Source organism: Pyricularia grisea (assembly GCF_004355905.1).
Source record: "Pyricularia grisea strain NI907 chromosome Unknown Pyricularia_grisea_NI907_Scaffold_1, whole genome shotgun sequence".
NCBI classification, from domain to species: domain Eukaryota; kingdom Fungi; phylum Ascomycota; class Sordariomycetes; order Magnaporthales; family Pyriculariaceae; genus Pyricularia; species Pyricularia grisea.
In genome coordinates, this window is record NW_022156716.1 from 6,026,592 (window position 1) to 6,040,430 (window position 13,839).

Consider the following 13,839-nt stretch of genomic DNA (forward strand, 5'->3'; position numbering starts at 1 on the left):
ATAACAGGTACGAAGATCCGTGTCTTCCTGGACTCCATACTCCATCCGCACGTGGTGTTGAGTCTGTGGGTTCGTTTCCACCCTGGCGGTCATATCCTGCGATTTTCGACGGGAATATTGCCGGGTACCTTGCCAAGCTTCGCCTAGGAAGGTGAAGTACTGTATGGTGTAAATTTTCGGGGTCCTTTTTTTTTCTTCTCTTGATGATGTGAACTAGCCTCCGTGTTTGTTTAAATGGGTTCCATGCGAAACATGGTGTCGCGAGCGTTGATTGAAACCCCCCGCCAGAGTGAGTAGTCCTTGGCGAGGTGTGCTGGAGGCCAGACCTGGGCCAATAATCAGCCGCAATCTAACGGAACTTTGGTGGGCTTTGTTACCTCAAAGTGACATGCGGTGAAATACTTTGTGAGTTAATTACCTCAACGCAGATGAGCAAAATCACAGTAAAAAGTATTAGCGTACCAAATTTGTCGTCGCCTGTACAACGCGAAGTATGGAATGCTCAACACACCCTGGGCGGAAAAGACCCCCATCTCTTGGTACGGGGAACGCACCAGAGGGCACGGAACCAACTCCCGGTGATGCAGGAGGTGCAAAACTTCCTTGTTTATGGGCTTGTATGGACTGGCTCTAGGTAGTATACCTACATGCCTTGGGTGGTGCTTCCAGCCTGACCCAACCCCACGTACTGGTAAGGTACGGATATACGGTACCTAAACATACCCTACCTAACTTTTTATCCTTGCTCTTTACCTCCAGGTACCTGGCACCTAGATTGACAGATGTGCAGAATACGGAGTACCTAGTGCTGTAGAAGAGAAGAAGAAATGAAAGAAAGAAAGAAAAAAAAACCGATACAGAATAAAGGAGTAAAAAAAAAGTGCCGCGAAATCCTGTCGGTAGCGAGCACCGTGCAGATGGGGGTTCTCGCGTGCATCCCTACCAACCAAAATCCGGAAATCATGGGTCCACGGAGCGAGCGATCACTCATGAATTCATGTTGATTTCTACCTACTCCGTACGGAACCAAGCAAGCTCCTCACCTCCTAGTTAAGTAAGTGACCTATCCTTGTCTCAACCTAACCCAGGCTGGCCTTTAATCACAAACACACAAGATAGGTAACCCGCCCTGGGGAGAAAACCTCCAATCAGTCTGGAGGCAAGGTTGTATCACCGCCTCTACGAACCCAGCAATGGAACTTGCCGACAACGTTGTCCCGTCCTACTTGGGAAATAAACGGGTACCCTTTAGTTCCCCGCGGTTTGGCTAAGTAGCCAGAACACGCAAATAAAAGACGAGGGCTCGCAGCTTGCCCCGTCGCAAAACCCTCACAAGGGATCCCTACTTGCTTGCCCTCTCTGTGTCAGTCGCGATTAACAGACCAAACAAAACAAAACAAAAAAACACGGCCTTTCAAAGCATCTACCAACGAACTAAAGTGCCCGTCACGGTCCGGTCCGAACTTGCTATTAAACCGCCAATCACGCGCTTGTCAACGGCCCTCTTCGATCCATCTATGATCTGATCTGATCTGATCTGATTTATCTCTATTTTATTTTGGTGTGAGGTTTACAGTACCGTACAGCATTTATTCTGCCCCGCCACCACTGTTTGAGCCCATCTCAAAATTTCGGCTGATTCTTTTTTACTTTTGTTTGTTACTTTTGTCGTCCTTGAACTTACTTCACTCCACCTGCTACTTTAGCACCCTACCCCATCCTTGCCGCCTGCAAATATTCGCCCTGAATCCAGCCCGTCGCTACTGTACCGTACTGCACTGTCAGCCAACCAGCCCCAAATCAGAAATCCCCGCCTTCTGAGCGCCCCCCCAAACCACATATATCCCTCCCTCCCTCCAAGCTCAGGGCTTTCACTCAGCCCTCCGTGAGCCTAGAGCGGTCTTTTACACAGCGAATAGTCGCCCCTTGTCGTCTTTTAGGGCGCTTTTGGGGCTTAGCAATTCTTCATTCTTGCTACCCCAGCTCGGTGTGCCGTTGTGGCGAAATCAATTATCTACGGCGTGCCACTGTCTACGCGACGGTGCACTACATACCAGATCGCAATTAACTGTCTTGCGGGAAGCCTCGAGGAGACCTCATAAACATATCGAGACTTTGGTACAAGCGGCGCCAAAACTTGCTCGTGTGACTTACAATAGTCCCATAGGCCAGTCATCAACGGAGATCAGGAACGATTGACCAAGAAATACGCCAGAACAGAAGCAACACGCTACACAAGGAGTTTATCCATTGTGTCACGACTTTTGAAAGCATTGGTTGTTATTACGCCGGTAAAGATATTTCCCGGCAATATACCCACGACGCACGTACGCCACAAGATCGGACTTCCCGAGAATAAACTCAGAGGAACTCCGCTTGATCGCGAGCTTCGCCGTTGCAAGTCTGCCGCCACTTACAATTGAAAACGAATCCCGCATACTTCAGACGAAGGCCTTCGCTTAAACCTGCGCTCAGATTCTATCATTTCACGTTTGTGTCACACATCATTAATTGTTTATCATATCGTGTCGCCAAGATCTGCTGCCGTTGCCCTTCATGGAGCACACCTTCATAACTGTCCACGGTGAGTTTCTTTAGACGGAAAAGGGAGAAAAACATAAAGCAAAGGAGACCAAAGCGAACACAATCTAGCAGGATGTGTGCTTATTCCAACTTTGATGCCTGGCAGATACTTCTCCTGATGCTAGGATCACTTTCGCATCTGCTTCTATCGAACAGATTCTAGGCTACCGGCCTGAGGAGGTCTACATGAGATCGTCCTTTGACTTCTTTCATCCAGAAGAGGTCCCATTTGCACGCCGTGTTCATAGTCGCGGCCTGCGACTCGACAAGGCTGCCGTTCTACATTATGCCCGGCTTCGGGGGAAGGACGGTCGGTGGATTGGCTGTGAATGCTGCTTCACCGTTGTCTACAATGTCTTGGTCGCTTGTATCAGCTTGTACCGGCGAGGCACCAGAAGCGAGCGTATGTACCCAGCTCAAGTTTATCTTTTTATCAAATTCCACAGTCTCAAAGCTAACATATGAATTCAGAGAGAGCCAAGGACGCCCCCCTTATCCGGAGGCTCTTCTCTTGCTCGCCTCGTGACCCGCGGTACCACATGCTGGAGTATCTTTCTCCCAAGTTCACATCAGTACCTGTCGAGAGGGAACCGCGTGGGGCTTTGATCCTAAACCGCTTCAGCCGAAACCTTACCATCATGCACGCAACCTTTGCTGTTGACTCCATCCTGGGCGGACGTTCTCTGGAAGAAATTCGAGGCTCAAGTTTTTACGACTACATTGAGGACGACTGTGTTCCCGAGGCGGAAAGATGTCTTGAGAGTGCCAAGTCGAATGACTCGATCGCATATTTGAGGTTCTGGGTGAAAGACGCAAGGGCTCCCGCTCAGGGTCCGGACGTCGCGATGAACGACGAAGAAGATAGCGATCCGGATTCGGACAATGGAGGAGTGCGACTGTCGTCTGCGGACGTGGATGGCCGCTCGCAAGTTGATGGGCCATCACAGCAAAACCGCAATGAAAATGGCAACGGCCAGCAAATTGTAGCGGCGCACAATGATACAGGTCCAGGCATTGCTGCCGCAGAGGAACAACCGCAGGGCATCGAAGTTGAGGCTGTGGTGTCTTGCGCATCCGACGGGCTCGTGGTAATTATCAGAAAAGCCCGGCCCCTCATTCCCGCCCTCCAACAGCCACGGCAACCGGCGGCACCTTATAACCAACACCATGGACTTTTTGCTGCTCCATGGGGCCGGGAGATTATTCGACCCAATGTGCCACTGGATCAGGTACATCAGTTCCATGCCCCACTCCGGCCTGAGTACATGCCCCTCAGGGAGCCTGTCAAGCCTGTGAGTGGTCCGCCGGACGAGCAGTTCATGATGGCCATCAAAGATGTAGCAGTCTTTGCATGGGCACTGGTTGGCATAAATGGCAATTTCGCCAAGCATTGTAAAGGAGTTCCTCAAGGCGAAGCACAGCCTCCAGATGGCTTCCCAGTCTGGGATCCAGCTGGTGGTGACCTCGAGTATCAGGGACCCGAAAACCAAGCCGCTCTGAGATGGGCAAGGCTCGGTAAGGCTGCCCAGACGCCCATGGGTTCGGATATACCCTACGGGAGCTATGCCCCTGATTCGCAGTTTGGAGGGGCCCCGAGAATGTATCATAAGCCGCAAGGGTACGTTGAGAGACACACATATATGCACTCAGTCCAGCGCTTGCCCCAGTACTCTACATCACCCTACACTTTTGGACAACAGCAAGAACAGCAACAGCACCAACCACCACCGCCACCACCATCACACCTACAACAGCTGCATCCACATCAACGTCAGTATCAGCAGCATGAAGATCAATACCATCAACAACAGCAGGCTTTGCAATATTCGCAAACGCAGCAAGCCCCTCGCGGTCTCTGGTCGCCACACGATTACGTGAGAGACGGCGTGACGGGAGATGCGTGGCAGCAAGATCAACGTGGGCAAGGAGACACACGTACGCCTTCATCGGTGCCACATAACGGATCATCAACCAGCAGTGGACTGCCGACGACGCAGACAGGAGATTCGGGATATTCTACGCAAAACGAATTCAGGTGGCCGTAAGAAACCTGTCTGCTGGGATGAGTGACATGGTGTAAGCATGCAATAATATATAACGTAATGTCTGATGATCATATAGGAAGAGTGTTCGCAAAAAGGTGAAAGGCAAAAAAAGTACTTAGCAAATTCCAGATACATAAAAAATAAAATATGATCCTAAAGGAAGGTCTTGCCTACTGGTAACTCATGCTTGCTAAGATTAGCTACATACTTAAAAGGTACAATACAACACATACCAAAGTCAACGACAGCCAAGCTGAACCCTAACCCTGGGCCTCAATTGGCTGACCCAATTCTTGGGAGCTTGGACCAGCTCCCGACAAATCCCGCCAAGCCCACTCAAGTTCAGAAGTAGAGTTCGTTCGTTCCCTTTACAGCTGGCTGCGTCACGCTCCACGTGTCGAAGTGGATTCACTGTCCCCAAATAAGCCAATGTACCTGTAGTAAGGCAAGTTATCATCACCAAGTACAACTTCCAAACGCCAACAAACACAAGTCAACATCCATTCAATCGCCCTTTTTCTTTTTCTCAGCTCGACAGTTGGGGAATACAATACAGACCATTTCGCATCTTCTCTTGCGTCTAAACTCCAATCCACTCACTGAGTGAGCTGTGACAAACTCACGGCGGAACTCGAACCATGGCCTCATCTGCCAATAAGCCTTATCCTCCGGCGAGCATTGACGAGGATGACGATGATCTCATAGATCCTGATGATGGTGAGGATCTGGTGATTAGAAGAAACCATTCTTCTAACCGCTTTCTACCTGGATCTACACTGGAATTTCCAATGAATCAATGCTGACAATTTCCTCTTGTTCTCCGTCTTCTCCACAGCCGACCTACACGATTTCGACGATCCGCTCAACAACCAAGCCACATCCTCCCGCGCGCCGCTGACCGGCAACATTGGCAGCAGCACGACAGGCGGTGCTGGGGCGTCGTCTTCGTCGAGTTCGCGCCGCCCCCTCAATGAAAACTACCTCACGTCCCGCATCGGCGGCGAGGACCGGGCGGCGGCCCAAAACACCATCGACGAGTCCGTCTGGGACACGCTGCGCCGAGACCTGCTCGCGGTTTGGAGCAAGATGCGCGAGGTCCTGTACCCGCGCTACCTCTTTGGCGGCACCATGTTCGAGTCCTCGGAGGGAATCCGCGGCGCCTACGCCAACATGCGTTCCGCCGGCATCTCGGGCACCCGCGAAGAGCTGGCCGGCCTGGCTGGCCGTGTCATGGACCCCGAGAACCTGCTCAACCAGAGCAACATGACCCCCGGCCTGAGGGACTGGGACCTCTGGGGTCCTTTGATCTTTTGTCTGCTCCTGAGTTTGTTGTTGAGCTTCAACGCCAGCGCCAGTCAGAAGGACCTTGTCTTCAGTGGCGTGTTTGCCATGGTCTGGATCGGGGAGGCCGTCGTTACGTTGCAGATTAAACTTTTGGGAGGCAATATGTTAGTGATGCTCTGTCCTTTTTTTTCTTCTCCCCTGCTTGCCTCATGCGGAACCACCCCTGCCCCTACCATCCTCCTTCAGCTCAACTGGTGGTATTATGGCTAACCAGAATCACCTACACTACAGCTCATTTGCACAAAGCGTATGCATCATCGGCTACACGCTTTTCCCGCTCGTCATCGCCTCGCTCCTATCGGCATTCAACCTCTACTGGATCGCCCGTATCCCCGTCTACCTGGTACTCATCGGCTGGGCAATGGCGGCTGGCGTCAGCATCCTTGGTGGCAGCGGCGTCGTCAATAACAGAGTCGGCCTTGCCGTCTATCCATTGTTTGTCTTTTACCTGGGACTAGGGTGTCTGTGCTTCATCAGCTACCCATCATAGCCGCACCAAAAGTCCTAACTGTACTAGGTTTTGGGGGTGGTTAATAGCTGGGAGACTTTTCTTTAAAAAAAAAAAAAAAATAACACCGAGAAAGGGGTGGCGGATACGATTTGACATGCCGGCAGATTCAAAGCCGTGTACGATATCTGTTCTTGTTTTGCTCATAGAGAGTTGTTTTTTTTTTGCGTCGAAAATGGAAGCGTGTGCATGGCCAGAATATTGTATCTTGCCGTACTTTGGATTGAATCTCGAAGTTTCGCTCCGATTTGGATAAAAACATCATGTGCGTGGTATTTACACAAGGGACACATCTGAAGCCACCCAAGAACTGTCTTACTGCGACGTACTGTACTAATAGAATGATTCGCGACTTGTTAGGAAGCAGAGCCTGAAAGAAGGAAAACGACGGCTTTCACAACCATCGAGAGCAACGAGCAAACAAACGCTTCATTTAGTGTAAATTACAAAAGCTACTTCACTAAGTCAAACTCCATTCCACCGATGGGTTATACGCTGGGGGAAGTTTCCCACATAGTAGGTAGCTTCACTACACAGATACAAGATGCCAAGCAACCCGTCCCCATGTGACTGTACTGACCTTGGCTAGCGTTTCGTTTTTCTCTCAAAGTTACAAGCCGCCGGAATTAGACCTTTTCGCAACCGAAGGCCCCGGCTGACCGTCTGTTTCTGTTGCCAAAAGGATATCTTCCCCTGTGGCCTCAACCATCTTTGCAAACAGGCTGTCGGAATCCCTCACCAGTGTATCCCAGCAGCCGACCTGGACGATCCTTCTATTGTCCATGACGACAATCTTGTCATAGTCCCGGATGGTCTGCAGCCTGTGCGCGATAGTGATGAGAGTTCGACCCTTTGGAGCAGCATCCTGCTCATAGGTGGTCTGTCTGCTCGGCCTCGGGTGGGCAGGACCATGCTGCGTGGATAAACTCCCAGCGTCGTCCATGTCGCTGTTACTGCTGCTGTCGCCACCGCCGCCGCAGCCATCTCCGGATGGCAGGCCGACCTCGCGCCGGATCACCTCTTGGATCGCCTTGTCCATTTTGGGATCCATGGACGACGTGGCCTCGTCCATGAGGAAAACCTTGCCCGCTCGACCGTTGTTCGCCCGGCCTCGCACCAGGGCCCGAGCGAGCGAGACGACCTGACGCTCGCCATGGGAGAAGTTCTGCCCGCCCGCCCCGACCTGCGTGGAAAGGCGTACAGCGGTGCCTCGTTGGTTGATGAGCATCATGTCGTTGAGGTATGCGCTGCTGGAGCCGGTTTCCTCGGCTCTGATGGCGTCATGGCTTTCGTTCTGGGTATCGATTTCAGATCCCAGACGAGGGATTTGAAGGCCGGCAAAATTGATATCTCTGGGTGGTCTTTCGGTACGCAAATTGCATGTCCAGTTGTAAAGTCTGGCCACAGCATTGGCTGCCTTGCTGTAGGCTCTCCACGACCGGCCAGTCACTGGAGACGGCGAAGGAACTGCATGATGCCGCGGTAGCAGTGGGCTATGTTCCGACGTCTCTTCAGCAGAGGCACGATGTACAGTAGTCGCTGTAGTATCGTCCTGGCTGGGTGTGTCTGTGTCACTGAGCGCCTCAACATTCCAGCCAGCTGCTTTGGCACAGTCTTTCAGGGTTTTGTAGAGCAACTTGTCCTCAATGCTCTCACCAAGCGTCAAGTTGTCACGAATCGAACCGTTGTAGAGTACGGCATCTTGGGGGATATATGCTACACTTCTGCGCAACCTTTTACGCGACACAGCCCTGATGTCAACTCCATCGATCTCGACGCTGCCTGATACGATTTGCGTGCGACGGAGAAGAGTCTGGATGATGGATGACTTTCCCGCTCCAGTGCGGCCGACAATTGCGACCCGCTCGCCTGGCTTGATATCCAGAGTGACGTCCTTGAGAACTATCTTGTCGCTTTGGTCATACTTGGCCGTTACGTTCGTAAACCTAATGCTTCCAGACTGTGGCCACACTTCATCCTCCATGTTGTATCTTATGTGCTCACTATCGTTTATATCTTCTGGCTCGGCCTCGGCAAGGTGCAGAATACGCGTGAGCTGTTGGTGGTCGCCAGGCCCTCAGTTAGCAGGTACTTTATAATCCTGACACTATAAAACCCTCCTACTTTCAACCATGTATCCACTTACGGCATTTATCTCCATATCGAGATCACTCCACGCCTTTATCAACTTAAGGCTGACATCCCCTAGGGCAACGGCATGATGTATTGACAGGGCCAAACTTGCCGCTGGTGTACCATTGCTCAGTAAAGAATCCTTCCTCAAGAGCGCAATTGCCCCTGCTGTCACAGAGAGCAGCATAGCTAGGGCCTCGACATGAATGGCTAACCATCGACCGAGGTTGAGCTGAGTGGCCATGGCTCTTGAGTAGACCAGGAGCTTATGCGCCAACATCTTCCCAAAGACGACTCTCATGGAAGTTGGTCCAGGATCCCTTGCGGCACGCAGGATGGCCAGACCGCCGAGAGTCTCCGAGTACAGAGTGAACACGGGGCTTCGGGCGGCCTGGACGAGGTTCTTGACGGGTTTTGTAGTCTTGCTGTAAGCGCGGCCGGCGACAGTTGCTAGGACGCAGCAGATCAGGGCTGGCCAGATAAAATCAGTTATGATTGACGCCGTGACCACGATGCGCGAGATGGTCTGCAGCACCAGCCGGATGACGTTCAGCAAGCTCCGCCCGAGGTCAGTGTCGAGTGAATCTAGGTCCTTGGTGAGGCATGTGACGATGCTTCCCGGGATCTCTTGTGAATACCACTTTGGAGATGCGTCCATGATTGCCAGGACTGCCTCGTTGTTGAGCCGGTTGGCCGCCTGCCAGGCACCACGGGCGAACAGGATGTGCATCCCCATGGTGAGGGCAGCCTCGATAAGAGAAAGTCCAAAGAACATGATCAGAAGACCTTTAGGACCTGAGAAGTATTCTCCATGGTCTCTATCCGAGCTTTGAGCCCACTTTGACAGAGCCCATGGCGGTAAAAGTGGTGCAAGGCTAGCCCCTGTTGTAACGAGACCACAAACAACCCAGTACCAAGAACCGCCAAACTTTTGTAGGTAGTGCCAGATAGCGATGACTAATATTAGAAACAAGTTAGTTTGGTCATATTTATCCGCTGAACATCGAAGATGGGGTTGTGCCAATAGTTTGTAAAAAAGAAAAAGAAAAAAAGAAGGCTGCACACCTAGCGCTTGATCTCTTTGGCCCTTGGCAGCACCTTTGTTGACGTCTTCGCTCGTCTGGTACTTGCTCAACGCCAAGAGGCCAGTCGGTCTTGCGTTTTGCTTGGAAACTCCCGGGGGCTTTTGAGTCTCTACCGTAATGCTGATACTATCGTTGGGGGTTGCAACGGCCCCGAGGTCATGTCTCGGTGGTATTTGAGCAGGATGATAAGTCCTTACAACTTCACCATTACGCATCTTAATCACAGCTGCAGCTTGCCCCTTGATTGAAGCCAACTGAGTCACAAGAAGAACTGTCTTGTTGTGCAGAAGAGAACCTTCTCCACAGAAGCATTCTTGCCAAACTTTGGCTGTTGTTCGGGTGTCGAGCGCCGCAAAGACATCATCGAGCAAGACAAGAGATGCCGTGTCAGCTGCATAAAGAGTTCGAGCCAGGGCGATGCGGCTTCGTTGACCGCCTGTTTGTTGTACTGAAGGTTAGCTATGCACTCATTCCACATGTGCACATGATACTCTGTTCATGTGCTCGGTGAGATAAGATCAGTTTGCGCCTTACCTGATAAACTAGAGCCATTGGGTCCTACAGCAGACTCATCTCCATGGGGTAACAACCCAAGGTCACAAGCGAGTGAACACGCCCGAATAACCCTGTTGTATCTCTGCTCATTGAACTCTTTTCCAAGAATGATGTTCAGCTTGATGCTTTGGTTGATCAGCCAAGGTGTCTGAGATGCATAGACAATGTTCCTAGGTCGCGTCATCGAGGCATCCCTACCATCCATCAGAGTCTCGCCAAGAATGGATCTTAGGAGCATCGTCTTCCCACTCCCGCTCTTACCCGTGAGAACATTTAGTTGCCCTTCGATCAAATCGTGCACGTCTAAATTGATGTTTTTAAGTGCTACCCTGGTGTCACTCCGGCGCCTATAAAATGATGCGTTGCGGATACTTAGGCTACCTGTAGGATAATTTGCCAACGGCCTCACACTTTTGAAATACTTGTCCAGCCTATTGAGCGAGATCAATGCCGACTCGTACTTTCGAACCGTGGCGTTGACGGTAGTAAGGCCTGCACGAAGCGAACCGCAGAGTGATGCTGTTGTGAAGGCCAGAGATGCTGATAGTGGGTGGTTTGCCCATGCAAAGGGAACTAACATTGCCAGAACCATGGAAACTGGTATAGCCTCAATGATTTGACTCGATATGGCATACCAAAGGTTGTAAGTCCAGAGATGGGTCAACTCTTCAGCACGGACTTTTCCAATAGATGCCGCGGCCAAGTCTTCCCAGGCAAGCTGCTTCAGGTACTGAATCGAGGTAGTGTACTCGTGGAGAAGCGACACTCGACGATCTTGGGCCTTCTTGACAGCCTTCTTGGCCTTGGCTATCCTGGTCGCGGCGAGCTTGGCTAGACGAAGACCAGCAATGACAACTATAAGCCCGGGGATAGCTCGCCAACCCAGTAGATCCCAAAGCATCCAAGTTGCGAGCATAAGCCCTAGCGGGAAGTTGAAGGCGGTTATGATAAAATCCCTTGCTTTGTAAACTTCATCAATATCAGAGGACATGAGATTTACCAGCTTCCCAGCCGCTGTAGCTTTGGCCCCTTTTGACTTCTTCTTGGCTTTTGACTTGCTACCCGCACTCTCGAGCAATGCAGTAACGACACAGTCGTCAATTTCCAAGCCTTCCATGGCTGTGTGGTACAGCTCTTGGGTCATTGATGACTTGAGACGCACGCAAAGCTGAGTAGAATTGGCGTAGTACTGCTGGACGAAAACTGCTCGCATGAAGTATCCCAGCCCGCCCAGGATAACCTAGATCCAGGGGTTGAGGCTTGGTTGCTCCCTACTTTCGAGAGACGAAAGCAAATGCTTCATTGCAAACGGCGATAGGAGTGCAAAGACGGCAGCGAGCGAGGTCCATAGTATCATCCGAGTCAGTTGAGGCAAGAGGAAGACTACAGTAGTCCAAGCAGTTGCTCTCATGGGGACAATCGCCTGCAACAACTCCGGGCCAGGAGAAGGGAACCAGAAGAGCGATGGCCAGTATCTATGTGAGAGAAATGGAAGAAAGCCAAATCCGTTGGAGAACCAGCTTGGCCTCAAATACCAGGGCAGTGGGCTTGAGAACCTTGCATGTCGAATCTCCTCGAGAAGCAAAACAGGGCGATCTGATCTGGAAAGTATTGGTAGATCTTCCAATTCGATGCAGCCGTCCTTGTGCCAAGCTTTGTGAATCATTCCATACAGCCACCCATACCAGAAGAAGCCGTTCAGCCAAGACGCTGATTCTTGTATACTCGGTAACGTGCTATCCTCTTCTTCCATACCGACTTCCGAAAGTCGCAGAAGCGCTACTGGGAGAGGCTGCTCAAGTGGGGTCAGCGCAGTGGCCAGCAAAGATATTGTGAGAGAAGCCATGATGGAATCCAATGCACGATTCTTTTTATGTTCCGAAGTGTTGTCGAGGCGTGGAAGTAGCTCTTGAGCAGTTAGTAGAACCAGAAGCCCGCATAGTAGCCCGACCCCATGGAGCAGATATACCTTCCGATGCCACGGCTTAGTACTGGTTAAAAGCTGCCCTGCTCCACAGAGACTGGCGATTAGAATGCTAGATATTCCATAATCTCTTACGCTGTTCTCGTAAGCGTTGAATATCATGAGCGAGAATGCCATCAGACGAGCGATGAGGGAAGCCGAGTCCAGTAAATTTGCTTTCAGGTGAGATCTCCTGCCACCAACGGTATCCAAAGTTGCATACGTTTCCTTGGAGATGTTTCTCCCGCATCCAGCCCAGAGTGTCATCAGCAGTGACAGAAGGCATAGGCCTGCCAGGCCCAGCTGAACAGGAGCGCTAGACGATAATTCTGCGACATTGGTGATCCATGGAATTCCTTTTCGGCTAATATAAACAGACCCAAAATTATCAGTGCCGTTGTCAACCGCATGAGGTCTATCGAGTTTTCCAGACGCACCTTGGCAAATATGTCAAAGTACCATCGCTTTGGTGCCGAGTGGGAGCGAAAATTCCGAAAAAGGTTTGTACGGGAAGAGAGGATTGAACCTCTTCCATAGTTGCGTTAACAGAAGTTGGAGGGCGCAAGCCGTTATCAAAAGATGCTACAGCAGCAGATCAGGTTCAGATTTGAGACTTCTAGGATCCCGGCCTTTGCTTGGTCTGCGTCCCAGCATTTTCCATTCTCGAGTGGGAAGAACAGTCGATGAAATACCTGTCAAAGAGTCCAGGTTGGCCTTTTGGCCAACAAAAACTGTAGCGAGCCAGAGTCGTAAAGTGACCAAAGAATGTTGCTCTTGGTTGCTAACTATGTACTGAAGGTCCACGTGGCCTACCCGCTGTTGGTATTGATGTAAGTGTAATCAATAAATCTTTGTTTTAGATCTGGAAGGCTCTCACAAGCCCGTCAAAGCTCACAAAAGCCACTCAGCTGGCCTTGTTTGCATATTGGACGTCATACTCTCGGGATGATTCACAAATCACGACTTCCGCTGCCTTGTACGAGCGTCTTTAAACGCCCGGTCGCTGTATACAGTTAAATGTTGTTCGACTTATATGAGCGTCGTGACTTGATTGTTGTTAAGCCGAAACAATGTTGACAGCTTATGTTCTAAACGTGAATTCGACAAAGACTTGATCTTGGAATCACAAATTTCACCAGCAAACAAATGATTGTAGACGACACTGAGGTCTCAAAGAAATTTTTTCTAGGAAAGAGAGAAGAGAAAAAAAAAAAAAAAAAAAAGTACGTGGTACGTATCTCCCCTCATTTATTAGGACAGATAAATAAGGCCGTAGTATATTTGGGTCCTTTCATGGAAATGTCCAGGCAGCAACTTTAACAGATACAGATAGACAGTGTGTGGTGAGGCAAGGGCAACCGAGGGAAGATGTCTTTAAATCCAAAATAGACCCTTTATCTACTGAATGAGGTTGTGATAAAATGATAAAGACACATGCCGTCTGCAATTCTGCAATTCTGCAATGCATGTTGATTGCCAAACTGAGGCTCCGATCTTCATTGATATATACCTACCAAGGCAGGTAGTTTTTATACCTTAGTAATGTGAAAGTGGTGGTTCTTGATCGCTCGCAAGTGGGCGCTCATGGCTCATGAGACATATTTGGCTCGCTCGTTGCCATGC

The 13,839-nt window shown here is 50.6% G+C and overlaps 3 protein-coding genes across 3 annotated transcripts; 2 read left to right on the forward strand and 1 right to left on the reverse strand.

Annotated features, from left to right (window-relative positions):
- The first annotated feature begins 1,176 nt into the window (after positions 1-1,176).
- On the forward strand, positions 1,177-4,780 carry PgNI_01856 (uncharacterized protein). The gene is made up of 3 exons (XM_031121928.1): positions 1,177-2,584; positions 2,690-2,986; positions 3,055-4,780. The coding sequence occupies exons 1-3, from the start codon at positions 2,557-2,559 to the stop codon at positions 4,626-4,628; spliced, it is 1,899 nt and encodes a 632-aa protein (XP_030986936.1). The 5' UTR covers positions 1,177-2,556; the 3' UTR covers positions 4,629-4,780.
- A 272-nt stretch (positions 4,781-5,052) lies between these two features.
- PgNI_01857 (uncharacterized protein) lies at positions 5,053-6,811 on the forward strand. Its single transcript, XM_031121929.1, has 3 exons — positions 5,053-5,345; positions 5,464-6,076; positions 6,204-6,811. The coding sequence occupies exons 1-3, from the start codon at positions 5,267-5,269 to the stop codon at positions 6,460-6,462; spliced, it is 951 nt and encodes a 316-aa protein (XP_030986935.1). The 5' UTR covers positions 5,053-5,266; the 3' UTR covers positions 6,463-6,811.
- Positions 6,812-7,090: 279 nt separating this feature from the next.
- Positions 7,091-12,099, reverse strand: PgNI_01858 (uncharacterized protein; the record flags this gene model as incomplete). Its single annotated transcript, XM_031121930.1, has 5 exons — positions 7,091-8,536; positions 8,627-9,570; positions 9,679-10,134; positions 10,233-11,456; positions 11,529-12,099. 5 exons carry the CDS (start codon positions 12,097-12,099, stop codon positions 7,091-7,093), a joined length of 4,641 nt encoding a protein of 1,546 aa, XP_030986940.1.
- Positions 12,100-13,839: the final 1,740 nt, after the last annotated feature.

What these genes read in the sequence shown, in the direction of transcription:
- PgNI_01856 (XM_031121928.1), top strand. Translation starts at nt 2,557, where the DNA reads ATGGAGCACACCTTCATAACTGTCCACG. An exon ending in CACCTTCATAACTGTCCACG is followed by an intron (nt 2,585 to 2,689) that starts GTGAGTTTCTTT and finishes GATGCCTGGCAG; the next exon opens with ATACTTCTCCTGATGCTAGG. An exon ending in GCGAGGCACCAGAAGCGAGC is followed by an intron (nt 2,987 to 3,054) that starts GTATGTACCCAG and finishes ATATGAATTCAG; the next exon opens with AGAGAGCCAAGGACGCCCCC.
- PgNI_01857 (XM_031121929.1), top strand. Translation starts at nt 5,267, where the DNA reads ATGGCCTCATCTGCCAATAAGCCTTATCCTCCGGCGAGCATTGACGAG. An exon ending in TCTCATAGATCCTGATGATG is followed by an intron (nt 5,346 to 5,463) that starts GTGAGGATCTGG and finishes TCTTCTCCACAG; the next exon opens with CCGACCTACACGATTTCGAC. An exon ending in AAACTTTTGGGAGGCAATAT is followed by an intron (nt 6,077 to 6,203) that starts GTTAGTGATGCT and finishes CCTACACTACAG; the next exon opens with CTCATTTGCACAAAGCGTAT.